The sequence below is a fragment of the Mastigoproctus giganteus genome, chromosome 11 (assembly GCF_048544385.1).
Source record: "Mastigoproctus giganteus isolate SK-2022 chromosome 11, ASM4854438v1, whole genome shotgun sequence".
NCBI lineage: Eukaryota > Metazoa > Arthropoda > Arachnida > Uropygi > Thelyphonidae > Mastigoproctus > Mastigoproctus giganteus.
The window spans coordinates 101,881,148-101,904,381 of NC_143585.1; the positions used below are offsets into that span (position 1 = coordinate 101,881,148).

A 23,234-nucleotide genomic window follows, 5' to 3' on the forward strand; every position below is an offset into this window, starting at 1 on the left:
GGAATAGGAACCCACCCCAAAATAAATTATACACTTGGTGGGATTGAACTAAAGACAGTAAATGAATAAAGTGATTTGGGAGTTATGATATGGTCAAACATGAAGTTCTCCAAGCAGTGCAGCCAGGCAGCAAGGAAGGCCCAAAGTGTCCTATCAATGATTTATCAAATAATTACTTGTAGAGATAGGAACATTATAATCCAATTGTATGAGGCATTGACATAATTATCACTTACACATATTCCAAGTGTAAGACCACACTTGGAATATTGTGTTCAAGTATGGAGATCAGGCCTGAAAAAAAAAGACATTTGGCTTCTTGGAAGAGTTCAAACTGAGATGTGTAAGGCTCTGAGAGGAGAAAGCAGAATGAAAGAGGGCAGAATTTTCACTATTATAAATTATCTCAAAACTACGCACCATATATTCAAATTATGGGGGAAGAAGTCTAGACAGGATTACTGTAAGTTTTCTTTTAGCCAGCGAGTTGTTAATTACTGAAATAAGTTGCCTCCATGGGTGGCTGGTTGGTTGAGGTCAAAAGTTTCGGACACTTCAATGGTCCACTGGGAAGATAACTACGAGAGGAGTCAAATAGGCAGCTTATTTTAATTTAAAAAAAAAAATTAAATGAGTATAAATAAATATATACAGTAACTCCCCGACTTATGTAAGGGTTGTGTTCCATGGAACTCTATGTAAGTCAGATTTTACTTAAGTCGGAATTTCCCCCATTCTTGTGCAACACTCGCAACTGTGCTCCCTGATTTGATTGAATCAAAAAAGAAATGTTCAATGAACATGTAAATAGAATTATTTATTGTATTTATTAAATTTTTTATCCCATGCGCAAAAAAAAATTACAAAAGCATGCAATTTAAAAAATTTCAGAATTATAAAATTACAAAAAAAAGAGGAGACAGGCATAACATCAGTAAGTTTTACCTCTCGAGCATTGTTGCCAGAATTGACATCTTCAGCTGATAAGTACACCGCTGCAGAGTTTAAGGGCTGTGTAGATATAGAAGGGGTCGGCTGCTCAATCTTACAAAAGAACATATTATTAATGGATAACTGGACGGTGGCTTTTTCCTTTTCATCACAGATTTCTTTGTAGCAAGCAAGCATATCATTCAACCCTCCGTTACTTTTTAAGAATCGTTTGCTGTCAGGATCCATCTTCTCAAACCTCACCACTGCCAATGCAATTTCACGAAATGCCATTGCGGTCTCTCTGGTGGTGATGTGTCTTGGCTCCTCATTTGGTTCATCTTGAGCTTTGTCAGCATTTTCTTCTTTCACTATCACTGCCTGCAAGTCAATAAGTCCTTCGTTAGATAATTCCTTCTCTTAACGTAAAATTTTTCTCACCATCTACTGAAGACAATGCCCGAGCAGAAGTTGTGTATAAATAGTATGCTTTTAAATTAGAAATAACACCCTGATCCAAAAGTTGGATGAGTGAAGTCGTGTTTGGCGGTAGAAATAGGACTCTCAAGTTCGAATTGAAATCATCTAGATGCATAGGATGTCCAGGAGCATTATCTAATAGAAGAAAAATCTTGAAAGGAACGCCGTTGTCTTTACAATATTTTTCAACCTTGGGAATGAAGCAGCATTTAAACCAATCCTCAAAGAGAGATATTGTTATCCATGCTCTCTGGTTTCATCGGAAATGCACGGGTAGGGTGGCTTTATTGATGCCCTTAAATGCACGAGGATTTCCAGAATGGTACAAAAGCAGTGGTTTTAATCTGTAATCTCCCGCTGCATTAGCCCCAAGCAAGAGCATGGCCCTAGCTTTTGACACCTTGAAACCTGGCATTATATTTTCCTCTTTGGCGTTGTATGTTCAATCCGGCATTTTTTTCCAACACAGTACAGTCTCGTCAAATTTGCTGCATTGAATAGCTGCCTTCATCAATAATTTTTTCCAACACATCACAAAATTTCTCTGCAGCTGCAGAATCGGCACTGGCAACTTCACCACATACTTTAACTTTGTTCAAACCAGCGCAATACTTGAACCTATTAAAACACCACCTGTTGCTTGCCACGAACTTTGCTTCGGGTTAGCCATACTTATCCTTAATATCTTTATAAATATTTGTTGCTTCTGCTTGAATGGTCATTAGAATCGGGGGCATTCGCTTCTGAATCTGATTTTCCATCCATATTATTAACAGCTGTTCCATCTTCGATATAGCACCTGAATGCTGTTTTGTCATCACTGTTGATCTTAAGTGTGTTGATCCTTTGACATGTTCTTTTATATGCGCACTCTCCTTTAAAATAGTATTCACTGTTGAAGCAGTGAGACCTAATTCCCTCGCAATAGTTGACAAACTTTGTTCTGCTTTGTACTTCTTAAACATTTTCATCTTCATTTCTAAATCAATTTTGTTTCGTTTCCTGGCACTACCACCACTTGACTTTTTGTTGGTTGCTTTCCCTTCATCATTGTAATATGTAAATAGGAATGAAGAGAAGTTTCTGAAAATTCTTTTTTATATGATTGAAGATTTTAGTGAAGGGGAACACATTTTACCATAATAGCATAAAAGCCCACACAATTGCAGTTATCGGTATTATCGAGTTTACTACTCATTTATAATTAGATGCACCAACAGAAAAGTCCAATAAACTGGAAAGTGCAAATTGTTTGTTGTTTTATGGTTTTAAAAAGTCTTGTTTCTAGAGAAACATGCTTTAAAAAAATATCAGAAAGGCATTCAAAATTGATTTTTATAATGGGAACATATGATAACCACAAAAGTGTAGTGCAATTTCCATTATAAATATGACCTTTTAGAGAGATAAATAGCTCAAGTAACATAGCGAAATTTTCAACTTCCAAGGACTTGGAACGAATTATTAAAAAAAAAAAAAAAAAAAAAAAATTTGTTATTTGGTTTACATTACGATATTTTCATGATACCTCCATTTATTCCAACATGATGTTTCCACGATTTTTTTTAAGTTTTCAGGTAGGCAAAAACTTATGTAAAGGTTGAATTTCTGTAAGTTGGGGAGTTGCTGTGTGTGTGTGTGTGTGTGTGTGTGTGTGTGTGTGTGTGTGTGTGTGTGTGTGTGTGTGTGTGTGTGTTTTTTTGACTGGTATGGCCAAAGCCTAGGGCTTCCTTACATGATATGGCTAGTGGTAGGGCTCAATTAAAAATAGTAGTGGAAGAAGTGTTTTGGGAATTATGATACAGGAGGACATGCAGTTCTCCAAGCAATATAGATAGGTGGCAATTCTTGCCACCTATCTATATCCTATTGATGATTTATCAAACATCTGCGTGTAGAGTTGGGAGGTCCTAATCCCACTGTATAAAGCAAATGAAAGATCATTATTGGAATACTATGTCCAAGTATAGAGAATGCACTTAAAATAAAGTGCAATGAGATTCCTGAAAGAGTCCAGAGATAGACAACCTGCTTGATGAGATCTCAAAAGGGCACTTGTATGAGGAAAAGATTTTGAATATGTGGCTACAGAGATTAGCAGCTAGCTGCCTTAGAGGGAGGGATCTTACTGACATCTGCAAGGCTCTGAGGGAAAGTAGTAAAATGAATGACGGTGAATTTTCACTGTTACTGATGATTCCAGAACTAGAGGCCATAAATTCAAATTATAGGGAAAGAGGCCTAGACTAGATTGTAGGAAGTTTTTTGTTAGCCAGTGAGTTATTAATTACCGGAATAAGTTACCTGCATGGTAGTTGTAGCCGACAGCTTGGAGAAATTCAAAGGCTGGATAGTTACCTATGCGAGAAGGGAAACATAAGTTATTTCCTTTTTATTTTTTTTATATATTTATTTTTTTATTATTTTTATAAATTTTATTTTGTTATTTAATTTTTATTTCATTATTTTATTTTAATTATTATTATTTTTTCCCCAGTGCAGAAAAAACTTGTGGCTTAATTGCACAATATGGCTAATTACAAAATAATTAGTAATTTAGTAATTAGCCATATTGTGCAATTACTAAATAATAATTGTAATTATAATTTAGTAATAATTACAATTATTATAATAATTGTAATATTACAATAATGTTACAACAATCAGAAATAATATCAGTGGCCATCTACCCACATTCAGAGTATGCTAATGTTACTGTGATGAAATAACGTGACATTACTGTTTAGTGGACAGAGTGCAAGTGACTCACTCTTTCATATGAATTTATTTCAATTTAATCCTTGTACATCTATACTGGTACTCTGTATCAGGACTGATAGTTGCTTTGAAATACAAATTTGTAATTCTGAATTATTAGTATAATATATTATAAAAATAATTCTAATTCTTTTTCTGTTAGGAGTAATTAAAATTGTATTAAATTTTGAACAAATTATAGCAAATCTGAAATATTTTGTGATTAACACAGCAACCTCCATATTAGTCACAAAATGCTTGATCACTGTTGTTCAGCATCTTTGCATGGTGGAAAAGGCCTTGGCTTGAGCCTTACTGAGATGGGAGAAATTCTTTGAGCTGCTTTTATTTTTGTGCCATGGCTCAGTTCATCAATCTTATGGGAATTTTGGTTGTCTTCTCCTCCTGGAAACTCATATTTTCCATAAAACAATCACACCATCAATCAAACCAACAATCAATCATTTACATTCACAAATTACAGACATTATAAAACAATGCCTCAATATGTTTAGAATTAGTACTAAATTCTAAACAACCAATCAACCATTTAATTATCTGTTATACGCTATAAGCATTTTACTCAAGTTATTTACTAACATTTAAAGTTTCTACCTATTTTTTTACTTCAGGCACCCATTCAGTCTGTCAATCCCCAAGGAGGGACTACAACATTTTTCTTAAAGTATAACAAGTTATACTTGGACCTAAATGATTTCGTGGTAAATGAGAAGAAAGTGGAAGAAAAGTTGAAGTTAAAAGTAAATAAGGCACCTGGAGCTGATGGAATCTATCCAATTATATTAAAATGGGCAGCAAACAAGGTAAGTAAACCTTTGCCATAATTATAATCCACAGGTACCTACCTCCCTATGGATTTAGGGGAGATATCTAGGATTAGAAGTGTGCAGATGTCTCTCCTAGTCAAAGGAGAGGGGGAATCAAGGGGCAATATCAGTAATTACAGACTTGTTACAGACCTGTCAGTTTGACTTCCTTTTCCAGGGAAAATAATGGAGTCGGTGGTTAAAGAAGTATGCGGGACCATCTTGACAGTCATTTAGAAATCACAGCATAGATTTGTCAACAGAGCAGATCTTGCTTGACCAACCTAACTTTGCAGATGATATAAAGGTTTGCAGGGAGGTTAGTGACAGTACTCAAAGAATACTACCACTAAAAAACCTAAAAAAATACAATTAAAATTTTTTAAATTAAAAAATTTTAAGCATACAGTAAAGTTTAATATTGAAACCCAACAATAACATACCAACCAGGTGGTACTACATTCAGAGGGTGGTCAAGAACAAAAATACTTCGAGGAACTGTACAACCTGACAAGAAATTCCCTGAGGTGCAGACAGGCTGCTAAGACAGCTCACGAGATTCACTGTTGATATATAGAAATTTTTCCAGCAGGGATAGGGAGGTGATTATCCCATTATATAAAGCAATGGGATGCAACTGCTACAATCTTCAGTATTGCATACAGGTCGGGAAGTCTCATTTTAAGAAGAGCACAAGATTAATCTTCCATCAGGTGTTGTAGAAGTAGATAGTATGAATAAATTTAAGGAAGCCTCAGGCAAATTATTATCAGAGGGGGAGGACAGATGAGGTAAGTACAGGGGTTTCCTTTTTCTTTTTTTTTTGCTGATACTATATAAGCTTGCTTCCTTGCATGCACCACTACTGATACTAATAATTCTCAAAACAAGAATACAGATACATACACCGGTGTGCAAAACTTAAGGACCAGTCAGGTTTTCACCTGTAGCTTCTCATAAGAGTGGCCCGGATATGGGAAAATCATATCAAAGAAACCTCGTGAGGTACAGAAATGATGAAGGAAACAACACCAACACAACAACAGAAACAAAACGGTACAGAGGGACTTTATTCAAAAATGGCAACATAGCACTGGCTGCCATGATAAAGATGCATCACTGCCAAAAATGGAACAAAGGGAAAAGGTGGTCCTCAGTAAGAGATATGGCCACCCCTAATGTCGATGCAGGCTTTGCATCATCTGTCCATACTTAGAACAATGTTGTTGAATAAGTTCTTACAGTAACATCGTCCATTCCTCTGTCAGCACCATCTTCAGCTGGTGAACATTTACTGGTGGGTGTGGAAGTGCCGCTAGTTGTCGTCGCCGCAGAGCATCCCATATGTGTTCGATGGTATTTAGATCGGTGGAGCGGGCAGGCCAATCCATACGAACATCCTCACTTTCCAAAAGCATATCAACAGATGCAGTGCGATGGGGTGTGGCGTTATCATCCATAAACATGAACTCGGGGCCAATGGCACCTCGGAACAGACACACATGGGGAAAGATTACCTCAGTACAGTAGCATGCACCGGTTACAGTACCGCCTTTCGGTATCTGGAGTTGAGTACGTCCATCCAAGATAACGCCTCCCCAGACAAGAACACCTCGACTGCCATATCGATCCATTTCAGTGATGTTTGCAGGATGATACCGTGTGCCAACCTCTTGCCAGATTAACTGCTGAGATTGAATCTACTCTCATCAGTAAAGAGTACCTTATCCCATTGCACTGCTGTCCAGTCCTTGTGTTCGATGCACCACTGTAAAAGATGTCTCCGACGGGCAGGTGTTAAAAGGACACAGTATACTGGCTGTCGGGCAAACACTCCAACCTTGTGGAGTCACCTGGCCACAGTAAACCGCAATATTCTGAATCCTGTGCAGCTGGCTTGCAATAGATCCTGCTGTCTGGTGTCAGTCCCTCTTGGCATGTAGGAGTATTAGTGGTCATCATTGGGCTTGTTTTTCGTGGATGACCACAACTGGTTCTTCAAACAGCTGTACCTGTCGTTCTGAAGGCCGACCACGCGCATGAGACGATGCTATGGGCAATACTGAACTCTGCAGCCACACTCCTTGCACTTCGAGCTTCCCAATTATTCGACCCCGGGTAAAGTCATCCAGATGCTGTCTACTGGCCTATAAGTTCGTTGTCTGTAGCACTATATGAAACTAATCAAACGTCTTTAACAATCGTGCTCACCATTCGGTAATTTGCACATAACTGCTGCCTTTATTTGTTTATGTGAGCCCTCTCATCACAATTCAAATTTTTGCATGTGCACCAGCTTTCACTGAACAGCCACAGTTATGAAAATTGCCACAGGCTGTTTCATTTGATTTTGTGGTTGTAACCTTTAGAAATAGTGTCCTTAAAGTTTTGTACACCAGTGTATAAGGTGTGGCAATAACATGTCAGAGAATGCAGTGGACTTCAAAATTGTCACCAAGGCCCAAAAGGTTTTGTTTACAGATGTCCAGAATCAAGATGATGCTGTTCATATTTTTTGACCAACAGGGTGTGAATCACAAGGAATTTATACTTGAAGGGGAGAGTCAATGCTGTGATGTATGTACAGGTGCTTTAAAGACTACTGAAGCATATTTCCCAGATGAAGTCTCAATTTCAAGAGATAGGCAGCTGGTTCTTGTTGCATGACAATACCCCACCCATTCTGCTGTATTGTGATGACATTTCTGATGAAACATGATGCTGTACAAATCAACCATCCACCCTATTCTTCCAATCTGGCACCAGTGGACTTCCCTATTCCTAAGGCAAAAATTGCCCTCAAAGGAAAGATTTCAGGACATAAAGAAAAATGTAACCACCAAACTGAACATCACTCTTTGGATGCCTTTGCCGACTCTTTTCAGAAACTTTTAGAATGGTGTTATAAATGTTCAATAAGGTGATGATTACGTTGAATAAAAATAAAAATGTTTGAGCTCCTTTACTTTGTGTTCTTTTTACTACTCCAGTCCAGGAACTTTAATTCCTCACCTCATATATATATAAAAATCTTAATATTTTGAGTAATAGTTTTTAAAATGATACCTTAAAAAACGACTAACATCCTGATCTTTTGCCCATGTTGAACTAATAATTCTCTTATCTTCAGGCTCTGTTTGAATTATACCTACAAAAAATTAAAAAAAAAAACAAAGACACAGGCTTAGTGTGTGAAATTGCAAATTCTAAAACTAAATTTTGCATTTAAATGGTAATTTTCTTCAGTTTTGCTTCATACTCATATTTCCACTTTATTTCATTTATTCATCTTTCACTTAATTAATAGAACTAAGAGCTAATCAAGTTAATAAGTCAATTTTTTGGCATTTTTGTAGGTAGCACAGAGGATAGCATCATTACTCTCTCTCTCTCTCTCTCTCTCTCTCTCTCTCTCTCTCTCTCTCTCTCTCTCTCTCTCTCTCTCATACTATAGGTTTGAGTCCCATCTTTGGCCAAAGTTGAAAAAGACTTCCTACTAGAATTTGAGGAACTTTTATGAGCTATCTGGCACTTAGAGAACCATATAGGATTAGTAATGAATAGAATATGATAGTTTAGGCAACCTGCTTTAACAGCATCTGGGTGATTTAGCATACTAAAGTTAAGTATGATGTTTTGTGTATGAACTATTTTTCCATCCTTTCTTATCAGAATTCTCTCTGCTTGCGTGACTTTCTCGTATTTTAATGCTTCTAATTTTCTCTTCTTCTACTGTTACAATCATCAAGTCCCATACTGCTATGACTCCCTTGGATGTGTTCAGGGTAGGAAATGAGGTGACTTTAATGAGAATTCCCCAAAAATTCAAAAATCTAAGTGAGAATTCCAAGTGGCTTTGTTTCATTAATTCTTCAAGATCCCCAAGATTGTAACATTTTAGCCATTTTATTGGGGACAGCATTTTCTATGCATTTCTGAATGAGATATGAAGAAAGCATATTCACTGGCTGATTTTACAGTGAATGCATGATATGAAAGGCTGGGTATTCTCCTTGCTCTGTTTTTTTCTCATTCTTTTCAGATAAGAAGTTTCACAATTGTGATTTGAGCTGGTAAGCTCAAGCAGTGGAAAGGTTTGAGAGTCCATTTTAGCTCCTCTTGGCCCTGAGTTTGTCTTTACCTGCCAGGTTAATAGCCAAACATGGGGAGGCAGGAGCAGTGCCACTAGGTGGCCAAGCAGTTGAAAGGGTTAATTGGATTAGTAATGTTAAGAAACGGGAAAGATAAAATTCCTTCCTGAATTCTTACTTCGGACTTTAAGTATAGAACTACAGCAGACTCTCAATTTTCCAGGATAGATGGTAAAAAAAAAAAAAAAAATCCTGGATAATCGATTTCCCAGTTAATCCAAAAATACGGTAAGTTGCCGACATACATAAGAAATGCATTCCAGGACTTCTTACGTAAGTCGAGAATGACTAATAAAATATTGCTACTATATCTCTGATATGCCAAAATTACAAAAACTATAGTAATAGCCTCAGAAGAATGTAGAAATACAGTTATATATTTTAATTAGTTCAATTAAAAACTATTTGGGGACAGTGGTGAAGTAGCCAGAGTGGCACATAAGAAAAGAAAATATAAAAGGAAGAAAAAAATGCATGTTATTGTACTGTAAAAACTGATATGTATTTCGTAGCCCTGTTTGTTGTTGTTGTTTCGTGTTTAGGAGCATTAACAGCTAAGGCCATATTGCTCCGGGATATGCGGTGGTCATTCCCTGACCTTTCCGCATTATCCATAGTTGGTGGTGACGGGCTCAAATCCCGGTCTAATCAAGAAGCGTCGTAGCCCTGGTTATTACAGTTGACTTCATTGGTGCCGGTCGCTTCATCGCTTCTCGTATATATATATATATTTTTTTTGTTAGTTGTTGGCGCATCGGCTTCTGTGGCCATAATGCACCTCCCAAAGTTTTTGCATTTTACTCTGATCCAAGCCCGAGGCAGGATTCGAAACCGTGACCTTTGGGTTGCCAGGCAGACACTTTACCCACCTGGCTAGCCCGGTTGGCCTCGTATTCTGTCTTTCTCCTTTATTGTGATCGCCATTGCAACTGACAAATCTGAATTCCGCACAATACTCGTTAATGTTTGGCCATTTACAAACATCCTTATTATTTTAATTTTCTGATCCAACTCTATCAGTTTCCTTTACTTGATAGATTTACTAGTACAGCTGTTTTATTCTCTTAGTCGACACCATGATAACGGTATCAATGAAATTTCCTGTAAAGAACTTCACAGGGTTAAGGGGAACACTCACTATTATTACCCCACGCGAGCTCACATTTTACTAAAGCTCATTTCTGGAGGTCGCTGCCATAAAACAATAAAAACAATTTGCACTTTCTGGGTTATTGGGCTTTTCTGTTAGTGCAATTCATTATAAAAACAGGTAGTAAACTCAATGTTATTGCATTTGCGATAATACTGATATCTGGAATTCTGTAGGTTTTTAAGTTATTATAGTGAAATGTGTCCCCTTCCTGAAATCTTCAGTCACATAAAAAAAATATAAATAACGTAACGTAATTCCGAAGCTATAAGTCAGGGACTTACTGTATTGGAAAATGTTCAGCAACCTACATAAAAAGTACAGCGATAGATAAAAAACTTACCACGCAGTACTTGTGTGTCCAATATGATGCTTCCCTTTATTTTTTACGATGTCGATTTTAAATCTAATAGCTTCCCTTTATTTTTTAAAAGTCTCGTATGGTTTGGTCATAACATTATAATTTTTCATTAGAGATTTAATAGATGCACCGTTTTCAAACTTTTGAATAATTTCAAGTTTTTCTTTAATTGAAAGCACTACTCTTGCATTTGCCCATCGTTTTAGCAATTTCTAAACAAAAAAAAAAAAAAGTTACTATAAAAAAAAAAAAAAATTTCCAACATCCCTGACATAAATAACGAAATAAAAATTTGTCCTTCTGCAGTGCAACAGAACACAACAATTTACGCGATGCACTAAAACAAACTAAACTCTTTTTTTTTTTTTTTTTTTTTTTTTTTGAGTGGCGGGGGGTTGCAAGATAATAGGTACACTATCTCCCAATGACGACTTATAATGCCACTTCTTGTCGCTTATTTACAACTGTTTATACCCATTCTAGTTATTACTTCAATTTTATGATTTCTGGTTTTTTTTTTTTTTTTTTTTAATTTGGAGTCTAAGTGTCCCAGTTAATCAGATCCCGGTAAATCGTGAGTCTGTTGTACTTATAATTAACTGAAAACAGGAAGACAACCGAAAGAGGAGAAAAGAGGAGGACAATTGAAGTAAAGTAGAACTTTGCTTACAGAATAAGCACTATTGGCACCTGAGGCCAATTATCAAATAACAATTCCAATGTAAGCAAAAATAGTTGTCACTGAACTTTGACTTAGGATTTGGAAAAAAGAAAATTATGGGCAAAGATAGCTTTGCACAGCCCGACAACAGGAACAAAAGAACAATCAATCTGTGATTTGCTTGTTTTCTGCAAACTTCAGTTAACCACAACACCTTCATTACTTCTATTATGGCTGAAAAAGAAAGTTGGTGCTTCTAATATGACTATCAACAAAACAGCAGAGTTAAGTACGAACCCCATTACCTTCCTTTAAAAAACGAAACTCAAAAACGAAAGTAAAATCCCTGTTGACACTTTTTTCAATGCAAAAGGGACTGTGCATAAAGGAGTCTGTCAAGACTTTTACAAGAGTATTCTACAGCATTTACTTATATTTGTTGCCACTGCCCTGAGATGTGAGAAATGAAACTGGTTCCTCTTACATGATAATGCATACACACAACAGCAAAAGATATCAATGTCCTCATCCACAATTTTATTGAATTTGTCACAAGAGAATTTTTTCTGTACCTACAGCTCAAAAGAGCCACAAAAGGCCATCACTATGAGGAGAATCCACAAATTTAAGTAGCTATGCAAATAAACAATATTCCTGAAAATGATCTCCAAAGCTGCTTCAACACAACCTCCAGTAACGCTGCCAATGTTGCACCCATTTTTAATGCAATGTCGTCAAAAAACCACTGTTGTTCAAAGATCAGTCGTGAAAATTTTGGGAAAAAGACTGTAGTATAAGGAACAACTTTTGCATATTATAAAATCAAAGTAATAATTCTGAAAAAGCAAAAAAAAAAGCAAAAAAAAAAAAAAAAAAAACACATACAGTAATTCGCAATATGATATTTTTAAAGAAAAGGAGGTTACATTTAAAAAAAAACTCATCAGATGCTTACAACACAATTTTATTGTTTCACATCTTTCAGTAATAACAGCAATAAAACAAAAGTTACCTCTGTAAGCTGACTGACAGTTAATTTCATAGTTTTGCAACATGTTCACCACAATATCAAGAAAATGATCAGCATATGCTGGCAAGGCATTAATAAGTTCTCTAAATTCCTGAAGACTGTGATCTAAATCAACTGTACTCTAGAGTTAAAAAAATATATATATATAATAAAATATAATAAGAAACTAAAATAAGTCCAAAATATACCTTTAAGTATAGCACTATTAAACAGACATGAAGGTAATATAAAAGTTATGGAATAGATATGGCTGAAGGAGAGGGGAAAAAAAAAAGAAAGGAAATTTGATGGTTTAAAAATGTTTAATCAGCAGAGCAAAATTAAATTGTAGGAGGGCAAGAATTTCAAGGCATTTTAGCAGAATAAGAAATTACTCATGAAGTCTGAAAATAACAGAAATGAGAGTAATTCAGAAGTAGCTGCACAACTTTGTAACCAAATAACATTTTGAATTTAGTAAAACATAAAAGCAATGAATGACTGACTGAATGAATGAATGAATACCACTGTCTTATTTTTGTTCGTAAATATAACCTATATCTCAGTGGATTATTGACTAGTCATGTAGCATTGTCAAAATGAAAGTTGCAGTCCCTGTCAGGCACTCACATATTAAGTGTTATACATTCATCAGTAAATTTTTCTGTATTTCAGTTTGCGTAAATTTACTAATAATGCTGGTTAATAAACCTTTATTAACAAAGCCATAGATGAAAAACCAATGTAGTGTGATAACCGAGAATTGTGCTGGCGACAGAATTCAGACCAGCTTATATGATAGAAATAAAAATATTCATTTTAAGACAGAACTGAATAACATCAAACATATGCAGAATTACATTATATATAACAGGCAAGGTACTGTTTTGCTATCTGAACTCCAAGATGTCCACTGATCAATTAAAATCAAATCATAAAAAATATGAAAGAAGAAAGGCAGCACTCACCTTTGGGTAGAACAAACACATGACTACTGAGAAGGAAATGGAATCTCATACAAAGCAAATAATGTTTATTGATTGTGGGCACTTCCACAATTAATAAACTAAAATAAAGGTAGGAAACCCATCCTTCATTTTAGTTTATCTTTATTATTCTATTCTACTTTTTTATTAAATATTTGTTTGTTTTATTTTATCATCTTTATTTAGTTCACTGATTGTGGATGTGGCACTTGCTGTCTGGTGTGTATGAAGATAAAGGTGTGTCTCCTTAAGCAGGAGTCATGCATATGCATTGCCAAAGGTGAATGTCATCTTTCTTCTTTCTATGAATCATTTTAATTGATTGATGGTTATCTTGGAGGTCAGACAGGAAAATAGCACATTCCCAAGTATAATCCAATGTTGCATACATGTATTCAGTTTCGTGGTAAAACTGTTTTTATTTCGACCATAAAGACATAACCACGTCTATTTTAGTAGTAACATTACTTATGATATGGATGCAACAGTCCATGACCCCCCCCCCCCAATGCTCTTTTGATGTTTCTTTTGGCCCTCTCTTTAGTTTGAATGTTCACAACCACCCCATTTTCTTTATGTTTTAATTTATTATATCATTTGGTTTTCCTTAATGAACTTCATTATTAATTGATTCATTTATTTAAGTTGATTCTATTTATTATGATATGGTTTTCAGGATTAATTTGTCCATCTGTATTCAGTTCAGACCTGTTGAAATGCTGAACCAACACTCAAAATGCACTCAAATTTCCATTTTATTTGTTAAATTCATTTTTAGCTATAGTGGTCAGTGGCCATGTTATGTTTTTCAAGTTTGGCTTGTTCTTCTCAGTTTGTTTTTAGTTCATATACGGACAACCACAGGGGCTCACATCTGGTGTGTCTGGGTGTGGCATGCCCAGGGTCCTGAGCTAGATATCATCATTCTTCTTCTTCTTGGTGATTCCCTTTCTCTCTCTCTAATAATAATGTTGACATTTGGCTGAAGAGCAGTCAACAACTGAAATATGATCTTTAAAACTGAGCTAAATCACTAATTGTTTAGTACAGAGAAGTACAGAGAAGGGCAACAAGATTAGTGAATGGAACAAAGGGTTGCTCTTACGAAGAAAGGCTTAAGTTTTGCAAATTACAGTGTCTGGAGATATTAAACATGCCTCTACTAATTAGCATTAGTAGAGGCATAAACTAATGCCTCAACTAATGCTAATGCTAAAGCCTTGAATGGTTTGAGCATGCTCAATGCTGATGGGATTCTTCCTCTCGCTCAGAATAATCACCTAAGAGGGCATAAATTCAAATTGAAGAAAGACATGTAGGATAGATGTGCGGAAATTTGCCTTTAACCAGCGGTAGTTGGTTGGTGGAACAGACTTCCATCCCTTGTTGTGGAAGTTGATAGCCTAAATAAATTTAAGGCTCAGCTGCACAGGTATTTTGAACGAACGGAGGGGTGAAATGGGAATGGTTTTTTTTTTTTTTTTTTTGCTGATGCCGCATAAGCTTGCTTTCTTGCATCACATGCCTCTACTAATGCTAATCAATATCATTTATAAAAATTTTTAAAAAAATGGTCCAAGAACTGATCCTGAGAGGAGAACCCACTTCTGAAGTTAGCATTAGTAATGGCCACATTGGTGCAAGGAAGCCTATGGCTTATGCAGCACCAGTCAAAAAATAATAATAATAAAATAAAATAAAAAATAAAATAAAATAACAAAAATAAAATAATAATAATAAGAGAAAAGTAAATAGACAACAGCGTTTCCCTCCTCCCATAGGTAGTTATCCAACTGGCCTTTGAATTTACCCAAACTGCCAGCCTCTACCACCCATGTAGGTAACTTATTCCAGTAATTTATAACTTGCTGGCTAAAATAAAACTTCCTGCAATCCAGTCTAAACATCTCCCCCCTGTAACTTGAAATGATGGCCCCTTGTTCTAGAATCATTAACCGTGAAAATTTCATTCTCATTCATATTTTTTATGCCTCTCAGAGCCTTAAAACACCTCAATCAAGTCTTTCTCTAAGGTACCTAGTTTCCAAGCTCTGCAACCTACATATTTGAAGTCTTTCCTCATATGGATGGCCTTTTGCCAACCTCACCAGGCAAGTTACCTGTCTTTGGACCCTTTCAAGAAGCACAATGTCTTTCTTTAGGTGTGGTCTCCATACCTGAACACAGTATTCCAAGTGTGGTCTGACAAAAGCCTTATATAATGGGATTATGATGTCCTTATCTCTACTCGCAATTGTTCGATAAATCATCGACAGGACACCATGGGCTTTCCTTGCAACCAGTCTATAATGCTTGGAGAACTTCATGTCTAGCTGTATCATAATACCCAGGTCCCTTTCCTCCACTACTGGCTTTAGTTCAACTCTGCCAGTGTATAAGTTATTTTGGAGTTACTGTTCCCCAGGTGCAATACCTTACACTTTGCTCGATTAAAGCATAGCTCCCATTTTTCTGACAATTCCTGAAGTCTATCTAGGTCACTCTGAAGAAGCTCTGCTTGGCAGTGATCATTACCTACTGTACCGATCTTTACATCATCTGTAAATTTAGACATCATGCCCTTGATCCCTTCATCGATATCATTTGTGAAAATCAAAAACTACAGTGGTCCTAATACTGATTCTTGGGGAACCCCACTTCTTACGTCAACCCAATCTGAGGAATAACCATTTATCGCAATCCTCTGCCTCCTGCCCTGAAGCCATCCTGTTATCCATCTAAGGATTTTCCCTGTGATTCCAACCTGTTCCAGCTTATGAAGTAACTGCTCATGTGAGACTGAGTCAAATGCTTTGCTGAAATCCAAATAAACAATGTCGAAATTATTTCCTAAGTCCAGCTCTTTAGTGACCCTGTCAAATTAGCTAACTAGATTAGTTAAACATGATTTTCCCTTTACAAAACCATGCTGAGTATCCTTCAGAATTCCATTTCTATCTAAATGATCCTGAATTCCACCACTGTTCACTGTCTCCATGATTTTCCCTACTACCGAAGGGAAGTAGGGAAAATCATGACTAACAGGTCGGTAATTTCCCACTTCACTCTTAGAACTGTCCTTATGTATTGGAGATACATTGGCACTTTACAATTCAATGGAAACACTCTTGAGTCCAGTGATGCTCTCATAATTAGACACAATGGTTCAATGCACTCACTTTCCGCCTCCCTTAAGATTATAGGGTATACGCCATCAACCCCAGGAGCCTTACTGGCTTGGAGGTTCGAAAGTTTATTCATTAAATAAACATGTGAAATTTCAACATCATTAATTACATTTTTTTCAACTCACCTCCCATAATTTTTAAGGGTTTTTCTTCTGTAAATATCGGTACAAAGTAACTGTTGAGTTCATCTGCAACTTTAGCTGGGGTATCTAATACTATCCCACGCCCATTACATAAGGGTCCGATCTGGTTTGTCCTTCTCTTCTTTGCATTTATATATGTGAAGAATTCCTTATCACCCTTCTTTGCTCTCTTTGCCAGCGATTTCTCATAATCTGCCTTTGCCAGCCTAACCTTTTCTGTGGCACTATTACAGATCAATTTGTAGCAGCTATTATAGGCTTCAGTACTTTTTATTGCTCTGTAACTTTTCCATGCCATCTTTTTCTGCTCAAGTTACATCAACCAGAAGAATATACGTTAATCACAACTCTCTGCTTTCTGTCCTGCAGCCACTCTGCAACCATCCTAGAATCTTTTTCAGTAATCCTAACATGTTCCAGCTTATACCATAACCTCTTATGAGGGACTGAGTGGAATGCCTTGCTAAAATCCAAATAAACTATGTCAAAAATGTTCTCTACATCTAGTTCATGTCAAAATAGCTTTCCAGGTTAGTTAAACATGATTTTCCCTAAAAAACCATGTTCTGTGCATGATTTTCCCTAAACAAAACCATGTTCTCTGCATGATTTTTGCCTAACCTCCTTTGTAACAGACCAGCTTATATCTAACCTAGGCTTCTGTGTCACTTGTTAATTTATATGTATCCCATGCATTTTTCTTCTCTGCCACATATCTAATTAGTTCATCTGGCATCCATTTAGGCCTAAACCTTGAACAATATTTCTTAGATGGTATGAAAATCCTAGTGGCTTCCAAGATTAATTCTTTGAATGCTTCCCATTTTGAATTTGCTGTTGGAATCAGCAGTTGGTCCCACCGTATAGATTTTAAATACTGTCTCAGACCACTAGTCACCTTATGAAAGCAAAACCCTTCCCTTTACCCCTGATGGTAGTTACCTCTCAGTAAATCCCACTTCAGCACACTGTGTTGCCGACCGGGCTAGCAGAGTGGGTAAAGTACCTGCCCGGCAACCCAAAGGTCGCGGGTTCGATTCCCGCCTCGGGCTTGGATCACTGTACTGCAAAAACCTTTGGAGGTGCAATATGGTCACAGAAGCCGATGCGCCAACAACTACCAAATCAAAAAAAAAATCAGCACACTGTGATCACTGCTACCTAGTGTTTCTGTTATCTGCAGATTCTTAATGCATGAAGAATCGCTACTGATAATCAAGAGTATTACTCCCTCTAGTTGCCTCCCAAACATGCTGCTATAGAAAATAATCATTCAATAAATCCACAAAAGCCTTGCTAGTGTGTGAGTGACTAACCCACAAATTCCAGTCAATCTCTTGGAAATTAGAATCCCCATTATAAGACACTCTGATTTATTGGCCCACTCTATTTCTCTGCCCAATTGCTCATTATACTTATCAGATTCATTAGGCCTATAACACACGCCTATTCTCATTTTTCCTTTATCAGTGCTTAGGTAACACCAAACAGACTCAACATGGCATTGTCCACCAACATCAATTGGATGCACTTCCTTAGATTTTATGTGTTTCTAAACTAACAGCATACCACCACTTTGCTTATTGGAGGCTTGAAGTGGTGAAACCCATGTTTAGTCTCTAGAGCAAAGTTTCCGGCATCCCCCTCCCCCCATACTTCTCCTTTAACCCATGCACGGTACTAAGTACTATAGGTTTTGATATCTTTGGTGTTTGGGGTTTTCATAAAAAAAAAAAATAAAATATAACCCCTCCTCTCTTCCTGTACTTAGGTCTAACTGACACCATATTTCCAATATTTCTACAATATCTACATCTGATGACTCAATCTGCACATCAAATTTATTTACAATGCTCCTAGCACTAGTGTACATGCAAGTATACATACACATGTTCTTACTCTTAGTTACCCTAACACAGCCGATGTATTTATTTATTTGTTTGTTTCTTGATGACTCACAGCAGGGTCTGAAATCACGGACAACTTCCTTTACAGGCTGCTGCATGTACCAATAGCAATGCAAGAATTACCTATATGCATGCAAACCTCTGCCTCCAGCTCTAGTTAATCTATTAGTCTGTGTATACCCCGAAGCTAGCAGTTTTCCAACCCAACCATCACTTCCTGTTTAGCATCAGCATATATTCTTGCATCCCTTCAATTCAAGTGTATAGTAGGAGTGCAGTGTATAGTATAGTAAACCAAGTGTATAGTACGAGAGTAGGAGTGTGCTATAGGCCTAATGACTCTGATGAGTATAATAAGAAACTGTACAGGGAAATAGAGTGGGCCAGTAAATCAGAGTCTTATAATGGGGGATTTTAATTTCCCAGATATTGGCTGGGATTTGTGGATAGGTCACTCATACACTAGCAAGGCTTTTGTGGATTTATTGGATGATTATTTTCTACATCGGCATGTTCGCGAGGCAACTAGAAGGAGTAATACTCTTGATCTGATTATCAGTAGTGATTATTCATGCATTAAGAATCTGCAGATAAAGCAACCGCTAGGTTGCAGTGATCACAGTGTGCTGAAGTGGGATTTACTCAAAGAGGTAACTACCATCAGGGGTAAATGGAAGGGTTTTTGCTTTTGTAAAGGCTACTGCGATTGTCTGAGACAATATTTAAATTCTATACAGTGGGACCAACTGATGATGTTACCAACAGCAAATTCGAAATGGGAAGCATTCAAAGAACTTATCTTGGAAGCTACTAGGCTTTACTTACCAACTAAGAAATATTGTTCAAGGTTTAGGCCTAAATGGATGTCAGATGAACTAATGAGACATATGGCAGAGAAGAAAAATGCATGGGATACATATAAATTAACATGTGACACAGAAGCCTATGATAGTTATAAGCTGGTCTGTAACCAAGATACAAAGGAGGTTAGGCAGGTGGAGGCAGATTACAAGAAATCTTTGGCAAAAGATGCAAAGAAAAACAGCAAAGAGTTCTTTACTCATGTAAACTCTAGAAGGAAGGGGATGAATCAGATTGGTCCACTTGATATCGATGGTTCAACTGTTGATGATCCTACTCAGGTAGCTAACAAACTAAATGAATATTTTGCATCGACATTCACATTTAACTGATGTGAGGAGTTACTCAGCGAGGGGAATGCCAGAGGTGTATTCAGAGGTGAAAAATTGTTAAAGATAAACACAAGAAAGGCACCTGGGTTGGATGGGATCTATCCAGTTATATTAAAGGAGGCAGCGAAGGAAGTAAGCAAACCCTTAGCCATAATTATGAGAGCTTCCTTGGACTCGGGGGAGGTACCCATAGACTGGAGATGTGCAAATGTGACCCCAATTCACAAAGGAGGATCAAAGGCTGACACAAGTAATTACAGAACTGTGAGTTTAACTTCTGTTCCAGGAAAATTAATGGAGGCACTGATTAAAGAAGCACGATGAGCAGTGTGGCATTGGAGGCAAATTGCTGCTATGAATAAAGGGATGGTTGAGGGGGAAAAGACAGAGAGTAGTAATCAATGGACACTGCTCATCATGGACTAATGTTATTAGTGGAGTCCCTCAGGATTCAGTGTTGGGTCCGTTATTGTTTTCTGTATTTATAAATGATATTGATGATAGTATATCAAGCTTAATGTCCAAGTCTGCAGATGATACAAAGGTTGGCAGGGTTGTTAAGGACACTACTGACACTATGCTGCTGCATCAGGATCTGGAAAGGTTGAGCAGATGGGCTGAGAGGTGGCAAATGAAGTTTAACATTGACAAATATAAAGTACTACATATGGGAAACAGCAACCATAGAGCAACATATCGTCTGTGGTACTATACTGACAGTGGTAGAAAATGAAAAGGACCTGGCAGATATGAAGATATGTGCAGGCAGATATGAAGTTCTCTGAGCAGTGCAGATGGGCTGCAAGAGTAGCTCATGGTGTCTTGTCAATGATATACAGGAATTTTTCTAGCAGGGATAAGGAGGTGATTATTCCCTTGTATAAGCCAATTGTCAGGCCACACCTTGAGTACTATATACAGGTCTGGAGGCCTCATTTCAAGAAGGATGTAGAGTTGCTGGAACAAGTACAGAGAAGCACAACAAGATTAGTGAATGGAACAAAGCGTTGCTCTTAAGAAAGGCTTAAGTTTTGCAAATTACATTGTCTGGAGACTAGGCACCGGCGAGGTGATCTGATATAGGTGTATAAAGCCTTCAAAAGTTTGAGCATGCTCAATGCCGATGGGATTCTTCCTTTTGCTCAGAATAATCACCTGAGAGGGCATAAATTCAAATTGAGGAAAGACAGATATAGGATAGATGTGCGGAAATTTGCCTTTAGCCAGCGGGTAGTTGGTTGATGGAACAGACTTCCATCCCTTGTTGTGAAAGTTGATAGCCTAAATAAATTGAAGGCTCAGCTGGAGAGGTATTTTGAATGAACGGAGGAGTGAAATGGGAGTGGGTTTTTTTTTTTTTTTTTTGGCTGATGCTGCATAAGCTTGCTTTCTTACATCATATGCCTCTACTAATGCTAATGTATCCCATCCCTGTAACGACAGTCTCTCCTGTTAACAAGCATAGAGGACACCTAGAAAAATTCTACCACCATGAGCCTTGAATAATATCTCCAGGGCTGATTTGATTGATAAGGCTCTCAACACATATTTCCTCCTATCATGTGTGGTCAGAATTGCAAACACTTTCAAATCAATCCTAACTCAACTTTTTTCACAAATTGCCCTGTACTTAAGCCCTCAGGTTTCCTAATCTTAATATCATTAGTGCCAACATGTGCAACAATATCACTTTTTGTGATCTTCACAAATGATATATGTTCTATGACATCATCTACCTTTTACCCCTTGCAGACATACCCTGGTCCTATTCCATCTATCTTTCTTACACAACAAATTTCCCATTTCTCTGACAATAGTCACCGACAATAACCACCACCTGGAGAATTAGTGCATTCTGCCTTGGCGATTGCCACTGTGTTGTCTGATGGGCAAGAGTGATCTGTGGTATTGAGTTAGGCAGCTGAGAGCTTGATGGGCTCCATTTTAATTCCTTCAAGGGTATCTATCCTACTCTTCAAACTCTCATAAATACCCATCAGAACACTGAGTTGGTGCCTAATTTATTCACCCTTCCTGCACCTAGCACACACACACAGACATCTCCATTGGATGGATCATGTCCTGTTACAGAAAGGTCTCCAAACATTTCCAAGGGGGGGGACCATTTTCCAACCAATCTGTGATACGTTGGAAAATCTGTGATAAGAGGGAAAATTGCCCTCTTCGCTCCCTTGAGTCACAGTACTCACACTACTTTGCGCCCATTGCTTTTCTGCTCTGGTCTGGGGCATAATTTCCATTTAAATACAATTTAATTGATTAACAATGAAAATTAATATGATTAATAAATATAATTGATTAATTGACAATACTAAACTAAGCTAACAGATTCCTAAATGCAGCAATACATATTATGCTATCAAGTTTTACATTATACCTTATGCTACCAATTTCAAGATATTACGCTATACCCAATCGCAGTGTTAGATTAGTTATATCCTTAACTAAACACAAAAAGATATACAGCAATACCCCCGCATAGCACTGATAATTGGTACCGAAACTATTCTGTGTTATGTGAAACCGTGCTAATTGAGGTATAATTATAATGGGTTTTAATTGAATGCGTACCAGAGAAACAGTCTACAAACAAATTATAATAAATCTATAAACAATTTGCACTTGATAGTCAATTAAAAGGATTTGAAATTTTAAAAAAATATTGCAAAAATTTTATTAATGAAAAAGTAACATCACGAGAGTTGAGAAAAAAGCTTTAAAAAAGCAACTGTTTATTTAGGTAATAAAAGTCTGGTGAAGCCGTCTCTTCTTTTTCTTGCCGTACAAGTCTTTATAGCATTGAATCCCATCTTGTAAAATTTGCTGTATCGTGATGCTACATTCAACATTTGGTTCTCCATTGTTAATCGCCTCGCAGGCCATGTCAACGCCCAAAAAAACTTTCTCCAGTTCTTCTGTTGAAAATTGTTTTGGTGGCACTTCAGTGTTATCCACTTCAGTATTGTTTTCCTCTTCTGCATATGCAGTTTGTTCATCAATTTCAAGGACAGTTGCATCATCTAAGTCATTTGCATGTGAGTCAATGCAGTCACTTACATTGGCAGTGTCCAAAGTTTCAAATCCCAAGTCTTTTCCAACCTTCACAGTGTCTTCGGAAATTTTCTGCGGTTACGATTCAAAACCAGTGAAATCATTTACCAAATGGGGCAAAACATGCTGCCAAACAAAAGGCATGTTGTTGGCAGTGATTTCTAGCCAAGATACAGATATATTTTCGATCGTATTTAAAGGGGTAAAAAATAAATTTTGAAATGAAAAGTTTGAAAAACTATCATGTCATCTCGTCAGGATGGAATTAAGAATACCGAACACTGTTGCATGTTGCAGCTGACTGCCTGAAGGGAGCTATTGTCACATGTGCATTGTAGACAATAGAATTGGGCCCGCAGCATATATACGTATAGTACCTGTCTAGGCTATTGAATGAGTTTTAATATCTACAGTAAATT

At 37.0% G+C, this 23,234-nt stretch overlaps 1 protein-coding gene across 1 annotated transcript in view; it reads right to left on the bottom strand.

The window, feature by feature from the left end:
• Nucleotides 1-23,234, bottom strand: part of Sec8 (exocyst complex component secretory 8) — a 416,647-nt gene that overhangs the window by 142,325 nt on the left and 251,088 nt on the right. The window contains exons 18-19 of the mRNA XM_090385352.1: nt 12,330-12,468; nt 8,061-8,142 (exon numbers count right to left, since the gene is read on the bottom strand). Coding sequence (XP_090241478.1) covers nt 8,061-8,142; nt 12,330-12,468 — 221 coding nt within the window. The remainder of the gene's footprint in view (nt 1-8,060; nt 8,143-12,329; nt 12,469-23,234) is intronic.